This window comes from Sceloporus occidentalis, unplaced genomic scaffold (genome assembly GCF_023333645.1).
Source record: "Sceloporus occidentalis isolate IW3139 unplaced genomic scaffold, rSceOcc1.0.p SCAF_3, whole genome shotgun sequence".
In the NCBI taxonomy this organism is placed as follows: Eukaryota; Metazoa; Chordata; class Lepidosauria; order Squamata; family Phrynosomatidae; genus Sceloporus; species Sceloporus occidentalis.
In genome coordinates this window covers 194,684,554-194,702,427 of record NW_028316983.1, presented here as the reverse complement: position 1 = coordinate 194,702,427, position 17,874 = coordinate 194,684,554, and the positions used below count along the sequence as shown (strand labels likewise).

The 17,874-nt window shown below is 38.5% G+C and overlaps 1 protein-coding gene across 2 annotated transcripts in view; it reads left to right on the top strand.

Annotated features, from left to right (window-relative positions):
* CCDC178 (coiled-coil domain containing 178) overlaps nt 1–17,874 on the top strand; it is a 202,147-nt gene that overhangs the window by 9,731 nt on the left and 174,542 nt on the right. For both annotated transcript variants that reach the window (XM_089518854.1, XM_089518855.1), the window contains exons 3-6: nt 8,910–8,981; nt 13,887–14,026; nt 15,944–15,978; nt 16,306–16,391. In XM_089518854.1, coding sequence (XP_089374980.1) covers nt 8,924–8,981; nt 13,887–14,026; nt 15,944–15,978; nt 16,306–16,391 — 319 coding nt within the window. In that variant the 5' untranslated portion in view covers nt 8,910–8,923. The remainder of the gene's footprint in view (nt 1–8,909; nt 8,982–13,886; nt 14,027–15,943; nt 15,979–16,305; nt 16,392–17,874) is intronic.

The window sequence follows — 17,874 nt, the reverse complement described above, 5'->3', positions numbered from 1 at the left end:
TCTCTCTCGCTTTAGGAGATCTGTGTCTGAAAATATTTTCTAGGGTTATATCAGATATAATATGTATAGACTTTAAACTTCATTGGAAATGCTTTTGTTTATGTTTCTAAAGTTTCTAGCCCTGGACTGCAAAATCTTGCCTGTAGAGACTTGCTTGTTGCTGTTGACCTTCTGCTATCAGGTATAAAATACTATGGAGCCTTTTTAAATTTGTATTTTGATCCTCTAACAATTGCTTTAATTCAGCAATTCAGCTTACGTTGCAAAAGGATTTTGGATTTCAGGCTAAAGTGAGAAACATAGAAGATATTTCTGTTATTTTAGTCTTTTTTTCCTTAGTCTTTTTTTTTTTTTTTTGGCTATGTATTGTTTGTATTATAGATTATGCTTCTCATGTTTGCCCATGACTCCAAGAGTTTTTGACTACCTTTCTAAAGTTCTGTTTGTATTTCTCTTATCTTTATCCTCTTACTTTCTGAATGCCCCTTGCATAAGAAAACCGTGTGCAATTCATGAAGTTGCCATAAGTCAACAGGCAACCTGAAGGCACATACACACATACAAAGAATCTTGAGGCTTTTCAAAAATCATACAAGGGCTCGCTGCAACTATTTTGCTTTTCAATTTAGAAGTGCATTCTTCATACAAAAATAACATTTTCATTTTCCATTCTTTATGTTTATTTTTTAATAAAACAAATACCCACTTACCACTCAATTAACTAGTTACTTTCACTTCTAATGTCCTTTGAAAGAGGAGAGCCTACATTTCCCTATCAGTTCCACATTTCCCACTATAGTTTCTTTCTGCAAAACTGCTAGAAATAGTCATCTTCTTCTCCATTATTCCAGAGGAAACTTGGGGGCAAATCTTTTTTTAACTGTTGTGGGTGTTGGATTTTATCACATTTTTGAGTCTTGTAATGCTTGAAGTACCCCACATTCTGAGGATAATTGAAATGGTCAAAGTCTATGCTTTCTTTTGGTGTCTTATTTGCCAGAGTCAAGGCTGGAGATGGTTCCTGTACCATTGATGGTTGTGTAAAATTGGGAATTTCAACATATATTGCTTGGTTACAGAACCGTTACAGGTATAAGGCCATCCCTAATTTTCAATCTTGCAACCATAGTCCCCAGAATTATTCTAAATTTGTAATTTTGTGAGAGTCATGACTCAACATCTTTCCCAATACAAGCCTTTACTATTTAGGCCTGGTTTCCAGTCCTTTCCATAGGATATGGCTAAAACTGATCTTCTTTTTTAGTCTTCCTGTAAACCACCATTCTTTTGTAAAAAATGTCACTATGAAATAGTATGCCCATCTTATTTTTATTACCCTAAAATCTAGAGGGAAATCATCTGTTATTATTGTTATGTTTTAAAATATTTATTTCTTTATTTATGAATTTGGATAGGTGATATGGCCCCAACCAGTCTCTCAAGGCCCACAGTGAATGAATGAGGAAATAGTGAGGTGTAGTATATATTTCTCTGAGGCAGCCATTGTTGCCCAGGAAACGTAAATTATAATTCCAACCAAAAGAATGCATGGCAGTTGGTGGTGGTTGTGGAAAGTCAAGGCTGAGTCTAGAGAAATGAAAATGGATTAAAACTGGTGCATTTCAGCATCTCATGAGGGGAAAGATAATGGTAAAAGAAGGCAAAGGGATGGCATAATGGAATGAAGAAGAATACAGTTTCCTGCACTTAAGAGAAGGGTGTGGGAAGTAGGAGAGTATGTGCTAGGAAGTTAAATGGCTGGAGAAATAACGCTAGTACCTGTTTAGTTCACCACCAGCTACTGGGATAGAAAAGCAAAGAATGAATGTACAGTATATGGACATAGGAGAGCTGAGGCCAGTGACATAATGCTTTGCCCTTTCTCTTCCTTCTTGTGGTAGCACAATCGGGAGATCACTGGACCTGCCAGATGCTTGGCTTTTAAAAGTTTCCTTCAGGGAAGCTGAGTTCTGAGTAAAATGTGGCATGTATTCACAAAGTCATGTTTGCAGTACCTCCAAAATATGTTTAGGGTGGATTTTTTTTGCCTCCAAATTGTTGCTGTTGTTTCAAAATCTTGGGATGGGAGTTATGCATACATTCACACACATGCACACCCACCCACATATGTCCTGTCCATCATTTCTCTACATGTTAAGGCAGATTATCAAGGTCCTCTAAGAGGACAATCTGCCCCTCAATCTGGGCAATTGCCCACTCCTGTCCTAGAGTATTAAGATAAAATTGACTGTTGTAATTCATAAATGTTTTGAGAACTCTCTGTACCACTCCTTCTTTCCTTTTACCAGCCTTTTGACAACTTAAATGGCAAACCACAAAGAAACAGAACTTTGTCAGATGGTTTCTCTTTAAGAGATCTCCCCAAATATGGATAGTGATTACTCAAAAACATTTTTTCCATTTTGTAAACCTTTTCTTGTACAGCTGAGAGATGACTATGAAGGCATTTGGACTGTAGTTTCCCAGTGTCGTAGTCCACCTGGCATCACAATGTGGGTGACAGGTGGTCATGATAATCTGCCAGGGAAAAACCCTTTCTTGGAATAGCCATCCTTTTGGTTGAGTTGGCAAGTGATCCTTCAGGATCTCAAAGTCCAGATAGGAATATATTAGAAGAGTCAGTTCCTCAGGCTGCTTGGCTTTAAAGAGTCAGGTGCAGTACAGACTGCCCGAAAATGGTGGTGTGCAGGTGCTCATTTTAACTCCAGAGGGATGCTGCAGTTGCTGGACCATGCGACATCCCTCCAGAGTAAAAAGAACCCGTTTTTTCCGGGTTTTTTTTACCAGCACCCAGGTTATGTTGCGAGTGCGCCAATGGTGCACTTGTGATGTAACGGACGCACCACAATGTGCGGACAATATGCGTCAGTTACGTAAAAATGGCGGCGGCCATGCGGACGGGACACTGCCATCAGGCTGCCGCCATTACATACTAGGGTGCCAGACCATGTGGTTGCTGTGTGGTCCGGAACCCTGGTGTCGCCGCTGCCATGGCCCTTTCAGCCTGTCTGCCTCAGGCCTCATAGTCCTTTGAATGTGGTCTATAAATGAGCTGAACATCTATGGAACTAACAAACCATTGCATAAAATTTCAAAACAGTTTAACAATTGAGGAATTTGGGTGTTTCTACACTTTGAAGATTCCAAATGCAAATTATTGTCTGAAGCCCTGGAAATCCTGAATATTTCCCCCTCTCTCCTTACCATTTAGTCAGTCCAAATTCAATGTTTCTTTAAGTCTGTGGCTTAGAAACTACATGTGGGTTGTTTAAAACATGATGCTACACATGGAGAGGGGCTGATTTTAAATGAGGGTTCCCTTGTCATCTGTGATCTCAATAACAATTATCCCCTTCATATCAATTAGCACAAGGAAGGGCAGTTTCTGGTGGTCAGAGGGCATTATACTGGAACCCCACACACAACACAAAGTGAGTGAAACACACTCCCTCGGAGAGTGGTGGAGTCTCCCTCCTTGGAGGTGTTTAAGCAGAGGCTGGATGGCCATCTGTCGGGGATGCTTTGATTGAGATTTCTTGCATGGCAGGGGGTTGGACTGGATGGTCCTTGTGGTCTCTTCCAACTCTATGATTCTAACAGCTTGGGGGGTTGCACCCACCCTGTTGCAGCACTGCCACCTCTTTCATTTTACCTGTGACAGAAAAGGCCTCCTCTTTCATTTTCCTCTGGAAACAAGATGCACAAAAACTGTGTGTCTTATTTGTAGGGTGGGTAGTGCTTCCAGAAGCCTCCAGAAAGTGTGGATTATCTTCTAAACAAACAAACAAATAGGAGATTGGCTTTTTCTGCTGCTCCTATTTGCTGTTTGAGGGTATTAGCCACCTTGGGTCCCGACTTAGGAGAAAGTTGGGATAAAAATAAAATCAATCAATCAGTCAATATCATATAGCAATAGCAATGGCAAGTACATTTTTATTCTGCTTATCAGTGCACTTAAGCACTCCCTAAGTAGTTTACAAAGTGTAAGCTAATTGCCCCCAACAATCTGGGTACTCATTTTAGCAACCTTGGAAGGATGCAAACCTGAGTCGAGCTTGAGCTCTTCACTGGTATTTAACTCGGAACCTTATGGTTTGTGAGTGAGTGGCTGCAGTACAGACATTTAACCACTGTGCCATAATAATAATAATAATAATAATAATAATAATAATAAATTATTTATGTTCCACTTTTTCGTAGAGGAATCAAAGTGGATTACAACAGTTTAAGTTTATAGAAATCAATAACCCCACTGGGACTCTCCCTGCCATATGGGATGGTTTTTCTGGTTGTGGCTGTGGTTAAACCTTCCTTTCCCCCACACTGTGGATGAGCTGAAAATGTATTCCTGAAACACATATACTTCAGTTAGTGAAACAAATGTGTTTCTGGGCATTACTTCATTAACTGAAAATTTGTTTCAGAGGCAGAAATAAGGTGGAATAAATGGGGATAGATTCCTGTGACACAAAAAAGAAGAGCAGTTCAACATGTTTCAGTAAATGTTTTATTCAAAACTAACAACACAGAGATGTGAAATGAAACAACTAGGTCAGGGAAGCCTTGCATAAGTTGACAAAAATGTATTGAACTTTCTAGAAACCACCTGAAAGCTTCTTCCTAAAAGCATCTACAGATGCCTTTTTCTTTCACTCACCTTCACTTTTCTTATGGTTGCCATTTTAGTGGCCAAACTGTGATTGTTTTACTCTGCTAAAATGTGACCTTTTCAGTCGTATCAGTGAGCTACAATTGACATTGTGGCAGTGGATGATTGTTTGTTTAACATGCTTCCCCTCACCTCTGTTTTACACAAGCCCTTGTGTACCCTTGTTGTTTGAGCTGCAGTTGCTCTAAACTCTATTATAGGAACGCTGAGGGCCTTCTGGAGAAGAAAGATCCTCAATCTTCCTATAAGAGAGTTTAGGGCAACTGCACAAAAAACAACAAGCTTTTCATTTACTTATCCAAATATGTGGCATGGCACGAACATCAACAAGATTAGAAATGAAATCACTGCATTTTACTCCAGATAATATTTATATTGTACAATAATATGCAATAGAAATTAGTCCAGAATATAATTAGTAGAGGTTAGAAAGGCACTTCCCCTCCCTGAAAGACTCCAAATGTTTTCCTTCCTTAAGGGTCCATGTGGGGAAGACACCTTCCCTTCAGGTCTAAAAGGCCTAACATTTGGAAAGAGTTGTGGCTGCTTGAGGGCCTTGCTCTCCAAGCAAATCCCTTCCCAGCTCCATTACATTTCAAGGTTTACATAACCATTATGTTTAATTCTTTGGGATTTCCCCCCCTGCTGCTTTGACCTGGGCACCAGAAAGCTCTCTCTTCCATGCTACAAATCTACCATGCATGACAACAGGAGCCATGTGATGCATTTCTACAGTCTAGCATTACCTTCCTGTTTTACTGACTCTGACAGAGGGAGAGGCACCAATGCTGACCAGTTCTAATGGTGTAATCCATTAAAACATATTTTAAACTTCAACGTCAACTTGGGAATCTACTGGGTTAGTCAAAATAGCTCAAACCCCCCCCCCCCATTGAATTAATAATGTAACAAGTTAAATAGTTGTTTCCACACTTTGGGTGAGCATATGTTGTTGACACAAGTGAAACAGAGTGTGTGTATGGGCTGGCTTCAAGTTGTCTGCTGATGTATGGCAACCCTATGGATTTTATAGGGTTATCTTAGGCAAGGAATACTCAGAGGTGTTCTGTTCCTGCCAGTTCCTTCCACTGAAATATAGCCTACAACACTTGGTATTCATTGGTGGTCTTCTGTGCAAGTACTGAGCAGGGATGACTCTGGTTAGCTGCCAAGGTCAGATTGGTTCTGGTGCCTTTAGGGTATCTAAACTATATGTCAAACCTGATGGATTTTCCTTAGCATCCCAACTCCCCCCCCCCCCCCCACGCTTTAGATCAAGCTCACAGTCACCTTTGAATAAATTCTTTGGTTGACATGTTTCAATTACTGCATACCTCTTAATGTCCATGTGAAGCATTTCAAACCTAATACCAATTCCAAATGATCACTTCCAGATAGGACAAATCTTTCTTTTCTTAATGTTAACATTTTCATGAGGAAATCATTATTAACACTTCTTTTCCTAAACAAAAGACATATTGATACAAAGAAAATGACTTGCCTTTGTTTCGCTTTTTCTGGATGTACTGGTTGCCTTAGTAACTGAAAATTGAAACTTAGTTTAAGTATAATTGCTCCATATGTTTGCTCAAATCACATATGACTGTGATCCTTTAAAATAGTGAACAATTATTGGCAATTTTTTTAAAAAAATGATAAAATGCTGAAATGTGCACCACATATATCAATAATTCAGACAACAAAAAGGACTGTTCATGGATTTTTTTAAAAAAATTGTGCCACCCAATTAAAATTATGTATGTATATATAAAAAAGAACTGTTCAGATATGCAAGCACAGCCTGACCTGCTGTAATTTATTCAAAGTGAAAGCCAAAACATTTGGTAAAGTGGAAGACATTTCAATACTAGGTGGAAAAATAGAAGCCAGCATAATAAATCTTTCTGTTTTATTTTGCATGCTTGGGTACTTTCTATGTAGTCCTTGCAGTGCAAACTGCTGTGCAAAATTATAAACATATTTATAGTTTTCTGGCAATGGCTTAAACATACTCTTGATTTTCTCTATTTCTGAAATATGAAATATTTTTGCATGGTAGAAGATTTGCATGACCAGAACAGCTGCAATATGCATACAATTTGTGTACAGTGTAAAGAGGAGAGACAGAGATAAGCTTTTACAGTTTATAGATAGCTTTTACAGATAGTTACAGTGTGTAGAGGCGACATACTGCGGTCTGTCAAATTATGGGGGTTTCATTTTCATATCCTTTACCCAAGATGTAAACTGTAGAGCAGAGTGATAATAAGAGGTTATATTTTATAGTCAGTGGGATTAACTAAAGTGCCAATTATTCACTGTATTATTTAGATGCAATTTCTAATTTTTCACACTGAAAATTTTAAAGGTTTTCTTAATTTGCAGTTTTGTAAAATTACACCTTGCAATTAATGCCAAAAAGTTGCCCCGAATTCTTACTTTCCAATTTAAATTTTATTTTGTATATTTATTGTTTTAATGTCTTTATTTTAGAAAGATTTGAAGTACAGTATTATATAATTTAAAATGGTATATGTATGTATTGCTTTGTAGTTTTATTTAATGAAGTGTGAAATAAAACACAACTACTTACATGTACTACACCTGATGGGATAATATAAGTAATGTTCTATATTACCTTTCCTCATTATTTCTTCTCCATTGTGTGTCGTTTACTGGATGCACAATACATCTTGTTGTTTAAGTTGTATTATCAGCATGCTGCATCTTTAGACTAGATGAAAGAAAGAAACCAGTAGCATGGGCTTTCATAGACATGAGTCCATATGCATCTGAGGAAGTAGGTTCAATTCTATGAAAGCTCATGCTTCCAGCTTCTTGCAGTTAGTCTCAAAGGTGCTACTAAATACTTTTGCATACTGATTTTCCAGACTAACACAGCTATGTCTTTGAATTCTAAGATGTATTATGTGACTTTATTCACTTCAGTCCTAAACATTTTTGTTTCAAAAATTAATTAAGTCATTTATTAAATTATTCCTCCAATGCAGAGGGCAGGCAACTGCTAGGGATTGTGGACTCACATCATTAGCATGTTTTCCCCCAATTTGTAGGGCTGGTTTTTCTATTATTATTATATTTATACCCCGCCCTTCAGCCCTAAAGCCTATCAGAGAAGCTTACAATTATTATTTTTAATTAGACAGTTCCCTGCCCTCAGGCTTACAATCCAAAAGACACGACACAAAAGGAGAAGGGAATGGTGGTGGGGAAGGGGATGAAGTCCAGTGGTTCGTCTCTCCCTCTGATGCCTGGACCAAGGCAGATGGACTAGAGGGAGGGCTCTTCTTCTTCTTCAGGCTAGCCCTGGTGGAGCTGTGCCAGCCTATTCTCTCCCTCCCAGGCCAAAGGATGACATGGAGGGAGGAGCTTCTATCTTCAGGCTAGCCCTGGTGGAGCTATAGCTATACATTTTACCCTATAATGTCCAGGAGATGTCCAATTGCTGTTGGCAATTTGGCTACATTTTGGGACATTTGCATATCTTTCATATTTTTTTCAGCCTCTAGTGACCTTTTATTAAAATAGGAATTTCATCTGGCCATTTGCTGTTTTGAAAAAGACCTGTGAGGAAGGTGAAAGAGATTCAGACATCTCAAAACATTAGGGAACTTACCATGGCATCTCTTTTGTGATGATACTTGTATATCCAGCTTTTTGCAACTTTAGACTTTGCTTCTGTGTGCCAGACAAATCACTTGATAAAAACAATTGATTTGGACCCTGTTTGGCTGTCTTTGGATCAATCACTTTTGCTAACACACGAGAGAGAACAGCATTCAAGCTTTACTTTCATTTTTTTCCCTGCAGCTGTTACCATCTTTGGAATCAAGATGCTTTGCATTGAGAATCCCAATAAGGAAAAGTGAAAGTAAAGCTCTCCTAGTCTATTCATTTGCCTCTCATGCATATGTGTCTGTACTTTGGAGCCTAACCTTACTATTATTAATTTGTAAATAATACCAAATCCTTGACAATACCATAGGTTTTAAAAACTGCAAATATTAACTGTGTCCCAAAGTGCTATGTATTATCATATTTCAGTACACTGGGCTGGATCCATTCTTAAGTTAATTGTACTTCAGTCAGACTGCAGTCAGTGGAAGAAGGTTATATTAAGTTGAATGCATTCTGATGTGTTGGCTAACTTCGTTGTGCTTCTGTCTTTTTTTCTTTCCCAACAAACTGGGCTGCAAAGAACTGTGAACAAGTATGACAGACTTGCACCTGCTCTCCACTTCTTTCAAGAATAACAGTCAACAACTTGAAGGTATTTTCTTGCTGGAACTCATAGAGTTTATATTGTCAAAAAACCAAAACAAAACAAAACAAAAACCCACAACCTTTTATCACTTTTAAATTACAACTTTTGTTAAATAGTGTGTAGAGGTGTTGTATCCTCCCCCAACTGCCCCAGTGTCTTTCCTTTTTCGGTGCTGTCCTATATATATCTTTCCATTTGCTATCATTGTTTCTAGGTTTTTATGGCTTCATCTTGGAGTTTTTATTTTATGACTGTTGCAGTGCTATCTGTCTACCATAAAAACATGTACTGCTTAATAATTGCCATTATTAAGCTGCCTGCAACCCTCCCAGCAGAATAGATCTGGGAAGTACAAGGGTTCATGAGGTGTTACTATTTTCAGGGGTTCTCTCAGCAAGTATCAGCTCTGCCCCCAATGTCAGAGAGTACACCATGCTGAGATCCGAAGGTACAGTATAGGGCAGGATATAGATATTCAATAACTAAATAACTTAATAAATATTCTGGAGGATGATGAATTTGACAAAAGTTCTGAATTTACTGATTGACATTCCTGCATACACCATTCAGCTGAAATTCTTTATATAAATATATAAATATAGATAATATATAAATAAAAATCAAATATAAAGATGTTCCTGATTTTCTAGTTTTAGTTACTAGATAATAGCCAAGTTAGACATGTCTGCTGTGGAGCAAAGAGAATGAATAAGATCAGTCTTGATGTTGCAGATGTTGGATGGGTGAGTGGCAACAGAGATGGGCTTATCCACTGCCAGGATAGCTGTCCTGGCCAACAGTAGCCAGTCTTCCTCTTGCCTACTACTTTTAATCCAGGCCACTGTTTCTTCACACACTTGGCTGGAGTAAGCCACTTTTACTGTGGGCTTTCTACTTAATCCTTCCTCTTTAGTTTGACTAAAATTATTAAAATTGCACCGCAAATGGCCTTGACCAACAGCTGAGGGATCTATTACCCTTTTCCATTTGGGAGGGGGAATGGCATGGGCTTCTCAACTACACATGGTAAATGAAATAAAGAGGAAAACATGTTAGGGAAAAGGGAAAAAAAGTCTTCATGATGCAAGAACTTGAAAATTAATTTTATAATGTTAAATGTTAAAAATATTAGAAGTTAATTCATTACCATAAACACTAATAATAATAATAATAATAATAATAATAATAATTTAATTAATTAAGTTATCATTAATTACTGAAAACATTAGTGTGGGGCATATCATGATGTTTACAAAGAATGGCAAGAAGGTTGTTACTGGTGACCTTTGGGGGCACATTTTGCAATTGGCTCCTTGAAAAGTCCTCTTTTTGTCCTTTTAAGTTGTTTCCTCCAACTAGGTTCCCACCAACCCCCATCACTTACAAAACCTATAGTAGCATTGTTGCTTGAGAATAGTAGGAATCCAACGTATCTGGAAACAGTCAGGTTGGGAAAGGCTTTCCAACTGATTTCTTCAGTTCAGTTCAACCCCTCTCTTTACTTTTCACCTGTGTCAACATATATAATAATAATGATAATAATAATAATAATAATAATAATAATAATTTGTATACCGCCCTATGGGAAACCAATCCGGGCGGTTGACAACAGTAAAATATAAAATATAACAATTAAAAACACTTTATCCCTCCCCCCCCCTTAAGACAATATTAAACAGTATAACATATTAAAAACACAATATCAAGCATAAAAACAGCAATTAAAACTAAAAACCCTGATATCCCTCTGTTGAACCTCAACCATCACTAAGATGGGGCCACGGGAGGAATGAGGGAATCAGGGAACCTGGGCCGGGATGGTTAATCTGGAAAGGCCTGCCGGAAGAGATCCGTCTTGACCGCTTTTTTAAAGCTGTCTAATGATGTTATCTGACGGATCTCATCCGGCAGGTCGTTCCAGAGTTTGGGGGCGACAGCAGAGAACGCCCTCTGGGAGGTCGCCGCAAGCCTAGATTTTAGAGGCTGCAGTAAGTTCTTCCCAGAGGACCGGAGAGCGCGGGGAGGATTGTACGGGAGGAGGCGGTCCCTGAGATAGCTTGGACCCAAGCCATTTAGGGCTTTAAATATACTTCACATGCCTTGTTTGTTAAAAGTTAAGGAGTGATATACAGTTGTCCCTCCATATTCGCTAGGGTTAGGGGAAGAAGACTCCCATGGATATGGAAAAACCGCAAATAACAAAAACTCTGTTTTTACCTGAGAGGACACCTCTCTAGGAATCTCTAGGTCCTCCAGTGCAACTCTGTGGTCAATGTCCAACATACACTGACCATAGAATGGCACTGGAGTAGCTACAAATGGTCTTTCAGTGCATCTTTTAGTTAAAATTGACCACAGAGTTGGACTGGAGGACCTAGACAGTCCTAGAGAGAACATATTAATGAAATCCGTGAATATTCAAATCCACAAATATCAAAGCCGCAAATATGGTGGGATGACTGTACTTCATTTAGCGATCACTGTTGCACCATAAAGTGCAGCAGTGAATAGATAGCTACAAAGATCTATCAGTGAATCAAAAGTGGAGAATATTCAATCAGAATTTTTTAAAGACTGAGTATACACAGGACATCATCAAACACAATTGAATCACTGCATCCTTTTTACATCTCTGCTCACAGTCAAGAAATGTGATCTGCAAAATCATTGTTAGAGCACACATTTTGCATGGTGGAGGCAGGGATCCCAAATACACAGTTAATGGCATCTACAGTTTTAATGATCAGGTACTTATCTAACAAACATTCTCATCCCAGCACCCATCTTATTTTAACTATCACTGTATTTCATTACTATAATGAAAACAGAGAAGGAGGGAGGGAGGAGGAGAGGTAAAAAGCAGAATGGGATGTCAGAGAAGAGAAAGAGAAGGAGCCAAAAAAAGAAGGAAATGTGCGGTGATGATGAAAATGTTTCATTTTAATTACCCAAGTTACAACTCACCCCCAAATAATGCTGTACAAGATTGTGTATTATACCATAATGTACAGGGGAAATCAGTCAATAAAATAATCACTAGAGGCACACACACCTCTAAAGTCTCCAAACACTTTAGTTTGATACAGACCCATGGTGGAGGAGACATCTGCCTTTCAAGGCCCCAGAGCCTGACATTCTGGAAGTGCTTTGGCTGCTTGAGATCTTTTGTTTCTTGCTGAGCAAATAAATAATTCCCCTCCACCCTCATTCCAAGGCAAGGCATGTTTTTTCTTCTTTCCCATCCCATTTCTTCTTCTCCACAAATCCAGTTATTTTACCTGAGCTCCTGAAAGCTCACCATCAACTCTGCCTCATACCCTTCAGTCTTTCCAAAAATTTCACATGGATTAGACTGCCTCACAATCAAACCATGAGATACAGGTCCTCGAATTCTAATGCCCCCAGCCCCTCTTAGGCAGCAGGCCTTTCTGTTTTACTGAATGTGGCTGAGGGAGAGGGATCCATGCTAATGAATTCTTATCACCTAATTAACTAAAGTACATCTTAAGCTTTAGAATTAATTGGGATATTTAGTGAGTTAGGGAAAATTGCTGAAAAATATCCATCAAACCAATAACAAGTTAATTAGTCAGTTACTTCCAAGCCCTGCATGAAGTTGAGTGTATCCAGTAACTGGATCAGAAAATGTATGCTGCCTAAATGGATCTCCAGCATGCTTCAGCATGGTTGATTACATGGATTTTTCAGGTAATCATAGCCTTGTCTGGTGATTGCTCCAGTCCTTTGCAGAAAAGAATCTTTCTTGACTATCATAGCTATGCATTAGTGTTATTTAGCATTTGAGGTGTGGGTGCTCTATGTTCAGAACTGTCCTTCATTTTCATTCTTTTAGGAGAGAAACAGATGGGACGGAAGGGGCAGCTTGAAGCCACCACTTCCAAAGATGGATTGGGGCTGCAGCAAACACATGCCACAGCCCCAACCCATCTTGAACCTGTCTGAAAAGAGAGAAGATAAGATCCGGTCCTTTTTTGGCCAGAGAAAAGCCAGCTTTGCTGGCTCCACCATGGCGGCTTCATGATGATCCCGCAGTGTGTGGTGTGTAAACACCACACTGCTTGAGTGTCATAATGCTGCCCATGTCTGCACAACCAAGTGGCTTCAAGTTGGCTTCCCAGCGTCTTTGGGATGTGCAGCATCTAAACGTTGTGTGCCGATGACACCCAGAAGCAGGCTTTTTTGGATCATCTGTTCTAACCAGTATTAGAATCAAAACACCAAGACAGTCTGAGACTGAACACCCATATATAATGGGTTCAATCTATAGCATATTTGCGAACAATGACTGGCCACGGGTAGGAAATACATATTCTAAATCCCTTAAGGCATGATCATTTACTTTCTTAGGCCAAAAACACAGTGCAGAAATAATCCAGTTTGAAACCACTTTAACTGCCTTGGCTTAGTGCTAGGGAATTCTGGGAACTGTAGTTTTGTGAGACATTTAGCCTTCTCTATCAGAGTGCTCTGGTACCACAATAAACTGCAATTCCCATGAATCCTTAGCACTGAGCCCAGGCAGTTAAAGCGGTCTCAAACTGGATTATTTCTGCAGTGTGCTTTGAACTACATATGGAGTATGTTCCACTCAATGTGGTGGGCCTATCTCTTTTTAGACATATAGAGAATTGTATAGTACTAGCAACTTGAGGCAGGGAATAATTTGTCAGGGTATTTGCTTTCTGGCAAAGAATGATTCTTCTTCATGCTGTGATCCTGATAAAAACCAGGGCTCCCATGTCTAGTATGAAATTACAATTTCTAAATGTTAAGAGCTCACGAATTCATGAAAATGTTTTAAACTGTTGAAATTGTTTCAAAAATATTTATTTCTTGCATGGCAAAAGACAGCAACAAAACAAAACAAAACATTATCCTGAATTATTTTAGGCATAAATGAAAAGATTTCATTGGACCTTCCATCCAGGCAGCGTAGCTGTGCTGCTGTCAGTACTCCAGCTGCATGTGTTAACAAAGCTATTCATCACATTCAAGATCTAGAAGTGAAAGTGGAAGAAGCCTTTCAATGGGTACTGTATTTAATGTATTTATTGTTGTAGTTATTATATTACTCCCCCCACCATCAAAGTGATTTTCTCAGGGCAGCTTTACAATAAAATAAAAACACAACAGTACTATTAAAACCAATCATGCACCATCAGTAATGGCATGTAAGACAACAGATGTAATTTTTAAAATATTAAAATGCCAGAATAAATGACAAGTTATTTATTAGGAATCAGGTTGTAATATAGTAACCTCCAAAGTTCTGTGAGAAGAATTTTCTACAACTGGTGTGTCATGTGTGAGAAGACCCTTTCCATACTTCCTCTGTGTGCATGTGTGCACCTACAAGTTACCGGTCAACCTATGGTGACCCCATGAATTTCGTAGGGTTTTCTTAGGAAAGAATTACTCTAAGGTGGTTTTGCCATTTACCTTCCTCTGAAATATTGCCTATAGCACCTGCTATTGATTGGGCGTCTCCCATCCAAGTACTAATCAGGAATAAAACAGACAACATCTAGTGCCTTCAGAGTATTTAGACATTCTTCCTATTTGCCCTATTTATGAAGAGAGACATAAATCTGACCTTGGCACATGAGTAGAGTTATACAGAGGTAGGCAAAACTTCAGAAGTCCTCATCCCAGTCTCAGACCCATGTACTGAACCAGTGGAGTTTATCCCTCCCTACTATTTCAAGTTAAAGTGCCTTACTGTCCCATTTGTCCATGAGCCACTATTATTTAAAAGTACGTACTAGCAATGGCATCACTAGAGTTGGCATCACTTGGTGAGGTAATTCATGGTGTCAAGCCCCCATTGATCCCATACTCTACCATACCAAATCCTTAGTAATATTTTTCGTGCTAATGTTACTCATAAATTGTAATTTCCATATATCACTGAAAGTAATGACAATAGTTGTGACATAAACAACTAGCAAAATTAAAATTGTACCTTTAAATTACAATATCATTCACATAGCCTAAATGTATTTACTTTCATATGGTTCTATGTGGTTTTCTTGGCAAGCTTTGTTCAGAAGGGGTTTGCCACTGCCATCCTCTGAGGCTGGAAGAGTGTGACTTGTCCTTGGTCATCCAATGCGTCTTATGGACAAGCAGGGATTTGAACCCTGTTCTCCAGAGTCGTGGTCTAATGCTCAATCCACTATACCACATTGGCTCTATGTCCCCCCCCCCCCCCCCCGCTACCATGGTACAGATCAGTAAAAAACAAGACAGTCCCTGCCCTCATGTTTCAAATCTAAAAAACAAAACAAAAAAAGAGAAAATAAAAGGAGGGGGAGATAAACAACCCCAGGCATTAGTTATTGAAGCTACTAACAAAGCAGTCCTACTTATTTATGTCTGACCAAAGTAAACCCCACTGAGCTGAATGAGACTTATTCCTACATAAATGTGTATAGCACTAAATTCTTTGTAGACCATAGTGGGGTGGAAACTTACTGTGCCAAGGAGAAATCTAATGGAACTCATCTCTCATAAGGAACAATGGCATGACCCTGCTTCCATTTTCTCCTTCTTCTGCATCCTGAAGTGCATGCAGAGGTGAAATGTTTACTGGATAGTAATTATCATTGTAATAGAAGGGAGATGGGGGGTATGTGAAATGCATGCAAGTCAAGATAAAGAAAGACAGTATTCTAAATACTTTTATACTTTTATAGAAGAATACACAATTACAATCTTTGTGGATTTCTTTGTAAAAAAGTAAGTAAGATTTGTTTCACCCTAAACAGGTATAGGATCATTATGCTAACTATTTATTTGGCTCATTAAACAGGTTTCTTTTAAAAAAAGAATCCAGCTTATTGTAATATATTTATATGTTATATGTACATTAATTTTATGATATTTACAATCAATGCAAATCCTAAAATATGTAGTATGTTAATGAATAATCTCATTTATATTTGCAGTATGATCAATTATATCGATTGGAGAAAGTCCCACGGTAAGGCTCTTAAAAGTATAAAGTCAGTAGTTAGCTTAGGCATCCTACTAGCTAAAATAAAAACTCAAAAACACTATAAATGCAACCCCACATATTTCTTATTAGATGTAAATGCCTCATGGAAGGCATGGAAGGGACTCTTGGAGCAGTTGAAGTCCAGGGGGATGCAGCATACAGCCTACATTTTGTTCAACTCTAAGTTATAAGTTATAGAGATAAAGATACAGTTAAGTTATAAACTTAAAGATACAGATACAGAAAGTTGATTTTGAGTTCTTTAAAGATATCAGAAGGAATTTGGTGACAGATATTCACTTGTATTTTCAGGGATACAGATATTAAGAGTGTGGAAGAAGCTAGGTGGTTATCAACCTCTTCTGAACAGAAGGCTGAACCTTCATTCTTTTTGGAAGGTAATTATTTACCCTATCAAATTATTTAGCTGGAATTATTCCAAGTGATCTGTTTATGCTAGCAAGATGCCCATGACATCACAGAACTGTTTGAAATCTACATGATGGTTTATTTTGACTGTCTGTTTTACCCCACGGTTGCTTTAGTATTGCTGGAGAAGAGAACTTTGCTTTCCTATTTAAAGAAATATCAAGGAGAGATATGTTCCACTACTATGGCAACCCTTTGCACCTTGCTATCTGGAAAATTTACTAAAAATGTATGTATCTCTTGTAAAGAGGAAACCATGTTCTCCTCAGCTTCTGGGAATGATCCACTAGCTGATCATAATAACAATACATTCTGCTAAATGGCCTCACAAGAGAGAGTTAACTCTGGCTTCTGTGGATGTGAAACTTTATTTTTGTGTACCTAAGTAACAAAATATGTGTTTTCAGTACAAGTTTAAATGCCAAGTCTGTAAATAGGGATGGGAAACACTTTTTTTGAATCCTAAAGCAGAGATGGGAAAAGTGCAGTCTGCAGGTACCAGGGCTCTTTTTATGGCCCCCATTCCCTCCTCTCCAAATGCTACATTTTGGACTCCCAGGCCATTTTATGTCCACTTTCCACCATAAAGTAGCTTTGAAGTTGACTTCATGGTTACTTCCTGTTGGAAAAGAAGACCTCTTCTGGATCTAAAATGCCCCAGAGAGCCAATACTTTCTGCTTTGCCCAGTTTTGATTCCAAAGGACTGACAGTGATACAGAACATACTGAAAAAGCCTGTGGAAAGCCTCATCAAAAAGAGGGAGATTAGACACAGCAAAATTTACATGGTATACATGGAATAAACCTTGTTTTTTCAAATGTCAGTTAAATTAAAAAGTAGGTCCAGTTCTTTCCACACCATCTTATACACTTCCATTTGCTTTCAGGAGTGATGCAACAATCTGTCAAGACACTATTGGGGTGTATTCTGTGACCTCCTTTTCTTTTTAGCCAGTGGCACCACTCACAGTACCTTGTTGATTGTATGAGTGTTCCATTTTCACTCCATGTAAAAGCAAGGAATCATTCTTTCATTCAGCCCTTGGGGATTCAAATTGGACAAAGTTTGGAAATATACAGCTTTGGTCTTCACGTATAAATATAAATTATTTATTTGAGTAAAGATAGTAGCATATATCTGGATTCAATTTTTTGGACAGTCAAAATTGCTATGTTCACATCCAAAAGAAGGAAGAGATAATTTGGGGATGTAGCATATCTGGAATTCTTGGGCACCACCTGCAGTTTCCTGTATTGAACTACAACCATCACCATTTACTCAACTGGGCTTGTCCAAGGCATGGACACATTTTCCCTGCACTGGGTAAATGAAAATGGTTGGAAGGGAGTTTCAAATATATGAAGTGAACAAGGAAGCCATTGCATTACAAGAAATACAGGCTGAGAGGGTCAATAGGAAAAGGAAAGTTTTGGCCAAAAATGAATAGCAAA